Genomic DNA, 12,021 nt, shown 5'->3' with positions numbered 1-12,021 from the left:
GGGTTGCAATTGTATGGGGAATATAAAAATAAAATTTATAATAAAAAATAAAGTATGATAAAACAAGAAAAAAAAATAAAAAATAAATAAATAAAAAGGAGTGGTGATAGTGGACATCCTTGTGTTGTTCCAGATCTTTTTTTTTTTTTTAAACATTTATTTATTTATTTATACAAGCACTGGGCACAGTCAGAAGCGCAGGAGGGTGAGAGAATTCACCAGAGCCAGAGCGGGGAGCAGAGCAGGCAGAGGGACCGAAGTACACTGCTGAGGGGAGCAGCGGGCGGCAGGAGAGGTCTGCACGCCATGTGGGACCCTCCTTTGGTGGCCGGGGAGCAGCTGGGGATCGAACCGGTGCTGCAAAGGCTGCGGGCAGCTTCGCAACCCAGCGCTCAACCGCTGCGCCACCGGGGAGGCCCTGTTCCAGATCTTAAGGGAAAGGCTTTCTGCTTTTCACCATTGAGAATGATGTTGGCTATAGGTTTTTCATATATGGCCTTTATTATGTTAAGTTATGTTCCTTGTATCCTGAGAGTTTCAAGGACCTTCATAATAAATGGATATTAAACTTTGTCAAATGCTTCCTCAGCATCTATTGATATAATCATATGACTTTTATTTTTATTTTTGTTGATGTGTTGCATTACATTAATTGATATTTGGATATTGAACCATCCTTGTACCCCTGGAATAAATCCCACTTGGTCATGGTGCATTATCCTTTTGATGCATTGTTGGATTCTGTTGGCTAGGGTTTTATTGAGGATTTTTGTATCAGTGTATTTTACCAATTTTTTTAAAGATTTATTTATTTATTTATTTATTTATTTATTTATTTATTTATACAAGCACTGGGTACAGTCAGAAGGGCAGGAGCGTGAGAGAATTCACCAGAGCCAGAGCAGGGAACAGAACAGGCAGACTGATGAAATACACTGCTGAGGAGAGCAGCAGGCGTGGCAGGAGAGGTCTGTGAGCCATGTGGGACCCTCACTGGCAGCCGTGGATGGAACCCACACTGCAGAGGCTGCAGGCAGCTTCGCAGCCCAGCACTCAACCGCTGCACCACCAGGGGAGGCCCTATTTTACCAAATTTTTAAAGAAGAACTAATACCCAACTTGCTCATGTTTTAAAAAAAAAAAGAAAGAAAAAAATGCTCCCTAATTTATTTTAAGATTGTAACTAACACTACTTTAATACAAAAATTATCTTAGCACAAGAAAAAAAAATTTGTAGACCAATATCTCTGATGAGCATTGATGGGAAATTTTTCATTAATAAATAAATTTTTCATCAATCAATAAACTAGCAAATCAAATTCAACAGATTATCACAAGATTAATCATGATCAAGTTATCCAGGAGTGCAAGGATGATTAAATATATATAAATCAATTAATGCAACATATCAACAAAAGTAAAGATGAAAATCATATGACAATATTAGTCGATACACAAAAGCCTATATAAGATTGAGCACCTGTTTATGATAAAAACTTGAATCAAAATGGAATAGAAGGATCCTACCTCAATATAATAAATGCCACAAATCACAGTCCAGCAGCCAATATATTACTCAATGATAGAAAACTTACAGTTTTCCTCATAAAATCCAGCATAAGACAAGAATATCCATTGTCACCACTTCTGTTTAACTTGGTAATAGAAGTTTTGGCCAGAACTATCATACAAACACAGGAATAAAGAGAATTCATATAGGAAAAGAAGAAGTGACACTATTGCTATCTGCAGACAATGTATTACATATAGAAGATCCTAAAGACTCCATGAAAAAGTTATTAAAAAGCAAATACAGCAGGGCCTCCCCTGGTGGCTCAGCGGTTGAACGCTGGGCTGAGAAGCTGCCCACAGCCTCTGCAGTGCCAGTTCGATCCCCGGCTGCTGGGCAAGGGTCCCACATGGTGCGACAGACCTCTCCTGCCACCCGCTGCTCCCCTCAGCAGTGTACTTCAGTCTGCCTGTTCTGTTCCCCACTCTGGCTCTGATGAATTCTCTCACCCTCCCGTGCTTCTGACTGTACCCAGTGGTTGTATAGATAAATAAATAAATCTTTAAAAAAAAAAAAGCAAATACAGCAGAGAGGTTATAAAATCTACATACAAAAATCCATAACGTTTTAATATGCAAACAAGTATAATAAATCAAGACACTAATTCCATTTATAATTGCTTCAAAAGAATTAGATGCCTTAGAATCTGCTTAACAAAAGAGGTAAAAAAAAATCTATACATCAAGAACTACTAAATATTATTGATAGAGACATAAGGAGATGGAAGGACATCCATGCTCTTGGATGAGGATAATCCAAATAACTGTCCCACTAAAAAGGATAGATAAATACAATTTGCATCAAAATTCCAGCAATATTTTTCAAAGGAACCAAACACAAATATTGAAATTTAAATGAACCCATAAACAGCCTCAAATTGCAAAAACAACCCTAAGAAATAAAGGAAAGAAATGGAGTTATCATATTTCCTTACTTCAAACTTTCCTTTAAAGAAACAGTACTAAAAAACAGTATTGTGTTGGCACAAAAATAGATAGATGGGGGCCTCCCTGGTGGCGCAAGGGTTAAGACGCAACCTATGAAGCAATCCGCAGCCACTGCAGCACCAGTTCGATTCCCAGTCAGCCAGGGAGCAACCCACATGGCACAGCAGACCTCTCCTGACTCGCTGCTGCTCCCCTCAGTAGTGCACTTCGGTCAATCTGCCTATTCTGCTCTCCACTTTGTCTCTGGTGAATCTTCTCATCCCCCATACCTCTGGCCTTTACCCCAAGTCTTGTATGCATAAATAAATAAATCTTTAAAAAAATAGATAGATGGACAGTGGAACACAATCAAAAGCCCAGAAATATATACATGTAATTACAAGCACCTAATCTATGATAAAGTATCCATGACCATAAAATAAGGGCAAGACCGTGTCATTAGTAAATGGTGCTGGGAAAATTTGGAAAGCCATATATTAAAAAGTGCGGTTGAATTACTTGATAACACCATACATAAACATAAATTCCAAATGGGTTAAAGATGTAAGATCTGCAATAATAAAATCCATAGAAGAAAACTTTGGTGATATGTTCCATTATATCAACAATAAAGATATTTTTGGTGACTGAACCCTTATGACAAGAGAATTGAAAACTAAATAAACAATTGGGATTACATCAAGTTAAAAAGTTTCTATACATTGATAGAAAATGCAAGATAAATAATAGACACCCTACTGATGGGAGAAAATATTTACACAATATATAACTGATAAGCAATTAATATCCAATATATCAATATATTAAAAACCTCATATCATTCAATGATAAGAAATAAATAATCCTAATTAACAAAGGAGTATCTATTATAAACAGACAATTCACCCAAAAGAATATCCAGAAATCCAAAATATATATGAAAAAAATTTTGTCACTTCTTATAAGAGACAGAGTTTAAAACTACAATGAGATACCACCTCCCACCCAGGAGAATGGCACATATTAAAAAGACCCCCAACCACAAATGCTGGAGAGGACACAGAGAAAAAGGAAACTGCATGCTGTTGGTAGAAATGTGAACTGGAGCAATGATTATGAAAAGCACCCTGAATTTACCTTAAAAATCAAAAAATGGAAATACCATATACCTCTGTAATCTCACCTTAGTCGTATGTAGGTAGAATATGAAGTCATCAACAAAAAATCAGTATGCCTAGTTTTCACAGTAGCACTGTTTATAGTAACTAGGACATGTAAGCAGCCTTAACATCCATCAGTCATCTATGGACATTGGATCAAGAAGATGTTATATCCACACCATGGAGTGTTATTTTGCTATTAAGAAAGTGTGAGCTGGGCCTCCCGGTTGGCGCAGCGGTTGAGCGCTGGGTTGTGAAGCTGCCCGCAGCCTCTGCAGCGCAGGTTCGATCCCCGGCTGCTCCCCGGCCGCTCCCCAGCCACCAGAGGAGGGTCCCACATGGCGCGCAGACCTCTCCTGCTGCCCGCTGCTCCCCTCAGCAGTGTACTTCGGTCCTTCTGCCTGCTCTGCTCCCCGCTCTGGCTCTGGTGAATTCTCTCACCCTCCTGCGCTTCTGACTGTACCCAGTGCTTGTATAAATAAATAAATAAATCTTAAAAAAAAAAAAAAAAAAGGGTGAGCTACAGCCATTTTCAACAAAATGGAGAGGAGGGATGGCAAGCTCAAAGCTCTTGCTAGAGAGTTTCTGTTCCTTATAAATTCATGACTAAAACTGAATTCAGGCTCACAACTGACAAAGAGCCACAGAGTGCTTTGTGATAGAGTGGGTCCTAAGAGCAGGAGACTGGGTGAAAGAAGGGAGCTGGAGGGGTGATTGCAGTAACCTATGATCATTCTTCAAAGTATGACTCACCAAATGCCCTCCCATTTATCTTATCTCAGTCATGAAGCAGTTTTAAGCATTCTTGCTTTTGCCTGGGGGAGGTCATGTTGACACACTGCTGCTTCCCTCTATCTTTGTTTTGAAATAATGTCAGCTGTGCCAGCTCTGCTCCCCAGAGGGAGGAACAAGGCCCCAAAGAGTTTTTATTTTTCATCCTAAAAGTGTTAATTCAAAGGGCCCACAAAGACTCTTTGAGGCTGTCTTGACCTCAAACAGTTTTGGGTCCTACGTTCTATGTATCATCTCCCTCTTGTTCTCAATGAGCAAAGTCCAGAATGACAGGTGACTCATCAATGAGAGGATCATAAACAGAATTTTACCACATTCCTTATATGAGAGCTTTAGAAGATTTCACTTGTGTGAGGAAACTGACTATATTTCATATACCTCACAAATAAATGAAAAAAATCATGCTTTTTTAGTCACACTGAGTAAGGACTCAAAGGGACTGACATGGAACTTAGGAGACCTGCTGGTGTCTATACCACAGTCAGAGTCCTAGGTTTCATTCAGGGTGGGGTCCAGCACAGGTGGGTGTTCTTCCATAATGCCTGGTAGGGGCTGGGTTTCCAAGAGGGCTTGATGTGTGAAGAGCTGCCCGACTACCCCAAAGTATTTTCAAAAGAGCTTCACAACTCTGTGGAACAAAAAATTAACTTGCATCATATCTAATGAAAAGATACTAGACAGCTGGGGGGATTTGACCAGGAGTTTAGACCCTAAGAGATATCAGCATATTTGTTCATCTGTTTTGTTGGTATTCCCTCTATCAGCTGATCTTGCTGGTGCTTGGCCTGATTCACTTCAGTTTTCAACTCTTCATCATGATTGATAAGGGCATCCACAAGTATTGGCGAAAACCAAGGAACTGGCTGGAGGTAGACTCTCATGTCATTTTCTTCATGAAAAATAATAACAAAGTTCTTACTGAAAATAAAAATAACTAACTGTAATGGGAGATTGATGATACACTAGTTAATTCCAACCTACTGATGTTTTCTCCATCATGTCAATGCCACAATGGCATGTGAAATCAAGTATATCCTTTTAGTGCTCTAGGTCATTTGCAGATTGCTAGATACTGTGGTTATCATGGCTATTATCTTGGGAGCCTATATGATGGCCTTCTCTCCCCCACATTGCAGATCTCCATAGTTGGGACCAGCCTCGCCTACTACATTGCCTGGAGCCACCTGGTTAATCTTGCAGGGGAGGTGAAGGACCATTTCCAGAAAGGAGTTTTTCAAGGGTTTATGGACCTTAGTCATATGGCGTCATGGAATCAGGTATGACAGGGTGTTCAGGGCAACAGAAATAGGCACTATGCAATGTGATGTTGCTCAAAGGAAGTGGAATGCATATTCTAGAAGGTTCTAGTTGAAGGATTCATTCCATAGTGAGGGGAATGCACTGAGTTCGTGGATGAGGATGATGTGGTTTACAGGATCTTGGAATGTATTGCAAACTGGGGTCAATGTAATCGGTGTGACACCAAATTCAAGAGCATAGAATTTCTCCAGTGGGCTTACGTGACCCTAAGTGGCATAAGAAATTATGTACTTAAGTGGCATGAAAGGACTCAGTGATTTGCTTAGACACATCCTATGTTTCCTCTCCATTCAGATTATCCTCACAGACAAAGGTGGCGTTTTTGTTTAAATAGGTTAAATAAAATATATCATGAATCAAATTTTACCTGTTTGTCTTTACTTTTAAACATTTGGTTGGCCTCCCTGGTGGCGCAGTGGTTGAGCGCTGGGCTGCGAAGCTGCCTGCAGCCTCTACAGCGCAGGTTTGATCCCTGACCGACAGGCAAGGGTCCCACATGGCACGCAGACTTTTCCTGCTGCGCCCGCTGCTCCCCTCAGCAGTGTACTTCGTCAGTCTGCCTGTTCTGCACTGTGCTCTGGCTCTGGTGAATTCTCTCACCCTCCTACACTTCTGACTGTACCCAGTGCTTGTATAAATAAATCTTGAAAAAAAAAAAAATTGGCCACTAGAATATTTTCCAACCACCTCTAGTTTGAATGGTGTTTCTCTTGGGCAATGCTGGTAGAAGCTCGTCCATGTCTGTTTTCCCAGGCTTGGCTGAGTCTGCTCCACAGTGAACCGGACTTGCAACAGGTTGACAGTTCATCTGAGTTTGGATGTCAGAGCCTATTGTTGACCTAACGCCAACTAATGAGGAAACACAGACAAAAAGCCTATTCCTTTGCCATGTTGATTTTAAAACATTCAGCTTTCATTTCTTTCTCTTTGACTTTTAATCTTGGTAAGAATAGATGAGATAAGAAGAATAAAGGACACCTAAAGGTCCTTTTCCAACAAACCCGCTTGTAGGAAGAGAGAGCAAGTGTGGATTAGCATGCTGCATGTGGGAGTACAGGAGGTTGGTGTGAAACTAGTCTGCTATTGCTCCAGTGAGGTGACTTTCGTTTGATCATCTTATTTTTTCTTAGCCTCACACTGCACAAGTATAAAATCAGTTGCTTCTAGTTTTGTGAATATAGAATACAAAAATATGTGCTTTAAAAATGTTGTTACAGTGGAATACTACTTAGTGATTAAAGCGATAAACTCATATCATTTTAAAAACTTGGATTGAGCTGGAAGATATTATATTAAGCAAATTATGCCAGGAGAAAGATAAATACTGGATGGTGTCACTTCTATGTGGAATATAGGGAAACTAAACAAAGGGTCAAAGACAAACATTAAAACCTACCCTTGAAAGCAGACCACAGATCTAGGCATTCAGAAGGGGGGCAAGGGAGGGAGAGAGTACAGTGGACTTTGGTGGGGGGCTCTGGGTGCTTTGGAGTTGGGAGTGACTTCACCTGAGGGAGGAAATCCTATACTGTCAAAACTAAGAAGGATGTAAAACAATGGCACTTCAAGGGCCTCCCCTGGTGGCGCAGCGGTTGAGCGCTGGCCTGCTGGGAGGCTGCCTGCAGCCTCTGCAGTGCCAGTTCGCTCCTGTGCTACCAGCGAGGGTCCCACAAAAAATAAGGTACTTAAATTAAAAAAAAAAAAAAGTGCCACTGTTACATATTCTATGCATACTCTGTGAAAGAAAGGAGGGAGGATTCACAGACACTGAATAATCTCCATGTTCCCCTTTCTGGTGACTTACATTTTCAGTAAACTGAGGCTCAGACCAAGGAAATGTCAGGCAGGCTCTGTCCTGATCATTATAGAAATAAGAAGTTCAAAATTCAGACCTGGCCTTTCTGACAGTGTATTCTAATTTGTACTTACTCCTAGTTCTGACTTCATCTTTTCTGCAGACATCTGACAATAATGTTCCTCGGAGGCCCACGGTCTGCAGAACTACATCACCTCCAAAGAATAGCTGTCGCTCTTTTTCCTCCTCATGTGATACAGCTATGCACCCCGTAGTTGGTATGACACACTGAACCCATTGTCCTTCTGTCTCAGAAGGTGAGATGGCTCCAGGGGATCCTTTCATTCTTCTTGATATTGAAATGTACTTGTCTTCTCGGCATTGAAAAAACATGGACACCCTGCTCCTTCATGAGACACTGCTCATTCTCCAGCATCTTCGCACCAGTGGTAAGTTATCTCCCTGATAAACTGATACAATCACTCTTTCCAGTTAGCCTATTTACAAGGGAAAACAAACTTTCTCCAAGTAAACCATTATCAAGAATTCTAGTCTTCTAACCAATTATTCAGTGTTTTTCCATCACTGAAAGCAGCTGTCTAGTAAGTTCTTAAGTAATGATAATAGCCATGATTGATTAAATACTTGGTCTGTATTATGTGTTTTCATGGATTATTATTATTATTACTAATATACATTATCACATACTGGCTTTTCTACGTACGAGGAATGGTGCATGTGACCTCACCTAGTTATCACAAATAAGCTATGGGCAGGACTTTCAGAGGGAGGAGCAAGGGGCTGCAGGAAGTGGCCAGACTTGCCTCAGACCACCTCTGTGCACTGCATCCCATAGGGGCTGCTGCTGGGTCCCTTGTTTCTACCCCTGGCCCTGCATCCAAGGATCACTCTAAAATGCACTGGAACTCCTTTGTACTGTTTACTTTCCAAGAGGAATTGCCTACCATCAGTGGAACTCAGAAGAAAGAAAACACAGACAGGAGAAAGAACACAGGAATGGGCTTGTCAGGGCTCACCTGGAAGTCTGGGTCCTTGAGCAGCTTGACTCCAACCCTGAATAGGCACAAGTCTCAATCCAGGAATGCCCTGCTATCTGGTTGGACAGGTGAATACAGATTAGGAGGGTCCAAGTCAAACTTGAGGTCTTCACCAAGTTCCTGGGTGGCCAGTGATTCTGTTCTGGTCCCAGTGGGGAAGGAATTTGCTCAAACCCACAGGCCTGAGAGCTGCCCCATTCCACCCCTGCAGCAGGATTATCATGGTGGCCTGATTGGGAAATTTTGTCTCAGGATTCCAGGCTCATGTAGCACATAGGGACCAAGCTTAGATCCCTAGACCCTGCTGGTCTTAGGCTTGATGACAGGCCAGCAAACTGGGACAGAAACAGCATATCAGAGTGAGAAACCCAAGTGCAGGCCCTAACTATACCTGTCCCAAGCCTACTGTGGCAAACACGGGCCAGTTACCAATCTCCACTCCCAGAAACTCAACAAGTTGTGTGCCTGGGAGGTGCTGGGCTCAGAGATTATATGCATGTGGACTCACCTGGTTGTTAAACTGGCCATTAATACACCACCTAGCAACATGCAAAAATGATTTTTTGTTAAGAAGAGTCCAGAATGTTGATAAACTGTGTCCAAATTGGGTAGTAGAGTTCCAGCTGTTTGGAAATTATGTGTGCAGAGAACAAAGAGAACTTAAGGAATGGAGGGAAACGCACAGCTTAAGCTTGGAGATGGTAGACTCAAGGTTGTATTTTCTCTTCTGAATTCCACTGATGGTGATTCCACTTGGGGGCAAATAATGCTGGGGGAGGGGAAGTGGAGCTGGCAGGATGCAGCACAGGCTGTGCTGCAGCTGGGGCAACCCCTGCAGGGACAGTCTATACATACCGACCCAGGGAGACTGGTGTCTGGCCTACAGGTGAGAAAATGCTTGTTGCCACCTGTGCTTGTCTGGGTAAGGGGAGAGAGTGACATATATACTGGGTCTGTGACACAATCAGGACACTCAGACCAAGTTTCCAGTCGGTTACTACAACCAGGGAACAAACCTCACCTGAAGTAAACATCATTCAAAATTTACCATTTCTGTCATTTCTTAAGTGGTTTTTTTTTTTTAAGATTTATTTATTTATTTATACAAGAACCAGGGTACAGGCCAGATGCGCAGGAGGGTGAGAGGATTTACCAGAGACAGAGTGGGGAACAGAACAGGCAGACTGACCAAATACACTGCTGAGGGGAGCAGCAGGTGAGACAGGAGAGGTCTGCCACGCCATGTGGGACCCTCGCCGGGCGGCCAGGATCAAACCAGTGCTACAGAGGCTGAGGACAGCTTCACAGCGATGCGCTCAACCGCCTGTACCACCAGGGGAGGCCCTTAAATGGTTTATTTTACTGAATCCTTGCCAGGTGCTGGAGATGCAAAGATGATGAGAGGGCTGTCCCCTATAGGCGAGCCTGGGCTCCCACATTGGGTAGGAAGAGCTGTGTGGAGGGGGTCTGGGTTTAAAGGCAGAGGTGCCTTCAGAGGGAGCAGGCAGGATAAAAGGATGGTGAACTTGAGCTCCTGATAAAGAGGAGCAAATGGAGCTGTCATGGGGACTTCAGGGGATGAGGGACAGGAATATATGCCCAAGGGTCCAAAAACTGCTTCTCTAAGTTTTTTGTTATTTTAAGGCATTACAAAGTCCCCAAGTAGTCATGGGCACCTAGAAACCAGTGCCCATAAGTCAGTGGTCTTGGGTTTTCTCCTTGCAGGTAGTGGGCATCCTGATGCTAGCTTCCCTCTCACACCTACATGGATTTCTGCTCTTCACCTGTGTCCTGCCATCTGGAACCTTCTCGGACTCCTTCCATGGCCTGCTGTTTCATTTTCCAGGAAGAAGTCAAAGTGATACCTTCCATAGCCTTTCCCAGGCTAACCAGCAAACCATGGCTTGGTGCTACTGCATCATCTTTATAGTAATGGCCACTTTGTGGCTTGGAATGGTATGTGGACACATCCCAGATTTTGAAATCAGGGTTTGCAAAGATTTCATATGATGTGTAGTGAAGTTTTCTTTGTTCTATATGTTCCTTTCTGTCTGTAAGACCTTTGTGGTCACAAATCTCTGACACCCTTCAGGGCAGAGCAGGGACTGAACACAGTTGATTGGACTCTTGTGCTAGCCTTAGCAATTCCAACACCACCACCAGTCATTCCAGAGTGCCACCTCCTCCAGGGAGCCCCCCAGGTCCTTTCAACACTAAACCTTCTTGCTTCTAGCTTAATTTCACACAATCTCACTTTTCTGTAGGCCGTCTCTTGCCTTATTATGTCAAACCTCCATGTTATGAAAGTTTACCTCCAACAGCCAGCTCTCACTGGGCATGTCCTTCAGGTTGGGGATTGAGTATGGAATGGGGCTGCTGGTTCCCACTCTCCCACCAATCAACCACTTACAAACCTAATCATGTCACATGCCCAAGCCCACTCCCAAATAAACATGCTGGCTTAAACTCCTTCCCTGCCACCCTCTACTTAGGACTAACATAGTTAGCAAATAAAAATGATGAGTAAATTTCAGATAATAACAAATAATACCTTAATATTAGTATGGCTCTCCAATAGTTCAGACATACCTAATATAAACAAGCATTGTTTACCTGAAATTAAAATGTAAGTGGATGTCCCATTTCCATTTTCCTCTGCTCTCCACTCTTGTATAGGGGTCCTCAGATAGCAACGTCACATGTGCTGCCCTAGGGTTGCTAAACCCACATCATAGAGGGTAACTCTGGCAACCCAGTTTTCAGAAAACCCTGCAGTGTTTCCTGAAGAAGACTCAAGGGTGGGAAACCCTGCTTTGTGCTTGAGCAGGCACAGCCCTGCCCAGCCTGGGTGGAGTACCAGGATTCTGGACACATCACCACCTCTACTGCAGGCCCTCTCTGTAGGTGCCATCCTGAGTGGCCCCTGGGTGTAAGTCCCACAGATTCTTAAAAGACAGCATTTAGTATGGGGTCACCCTGGAAGCTTTCTCTGGTTCTACAACCCCAGGCCCCAGCTGACTGCCCCCTCACCTTGATTCCCACAGGTGTCAGCATATGCCTTCCCATTGCATCTACTGCACTTGCTGCCATTTCTATCTTCCCTTTGAACTCTGGCTGCATTCACAGCAGGTGTCTGGTGTGCCTGGCTCCTAACATGTTGTAGAGCACAATATACATTAATGAATTGAATATTCAAGCTTTTCAAATGGGTTAAAATTGTCTTCAGTCCTTAAATGTCTGTAGGTATTCCAGTTTCATAACTAGAGTAAAATTATAAGTGACTAGGGCCTCCCCGGTAACGCAGCGGTTGAGCGCTGGGTTGCAAAGCTGCCCGCAGCCTCTGTAGCACTGGTTTGATACTTAAATGCTGGGCGAGGGTCCCACACGGTGCACAGACCTC

At 42.9% G+C, this 12,021-nt stretch overlaps 1 protein-coding gene across 10 annotated transcripts in view; it reads left to right on the top strand.

The window, feature by feature from the left end:
• Positions 1 to 12,021, top strand: part of PKD1L1 (polycystin 1 like 1, transient receptor potential channel interacting) — a 181,015-nt gene that overhangs the window by 163,806 nt on the left and 5,188 nt on the right. For 7 of the 10 annotated variants that reach the window (XM_037501593.2, XM_054695721.1, XM_054695734.1 and 4 more), the window contains 4 exons: positions 5,213 to 5,317; positions 5,585 to 5,725; positions 7,878 to 8,012; positions 10,347 to 10,577. In XM_037501593.2, the coding sequence (XP_037357490.1) occupies positions 5,213 to 5,317; positions 5,585 to 5,725; positions 7,878 to 8,012; positions 10,347 to 10,577 (612 nt within the window). Of the gene's footprint in view, positions 1 to 5,212; positions 5,318 to 5,584; positions 5,726 to 7,877; positions 8,013 to 10,346; positions 10,578 to 12,021 lie in introns of those variants that run through there. The other 3 variants (XM_054695724.1, XM_054695737.1, XM_054695741.1) reach the window with 3 other exon arrangements.

Source organism: Talpa occidentalis, unplaced genomic scaffold, assembly GCF_014898055.3.
Source record: "Talpa occidentalis isolate TD23 unplaced genomic scaffold, MPIMG_talOcc4v2.1 talOcc4.10, whole genome shotgun sequence".
Taxonomy (NCBI): domain Eukaryota; kingdom Metazoa; phylum Chordata; class Mammalia; order Eulipotyphla; family Talpidae; genus Talpa; species Talpa occidentalis.
This window is presented reverse-complemented; position numbering and strand designations above follow the sequence as displayed.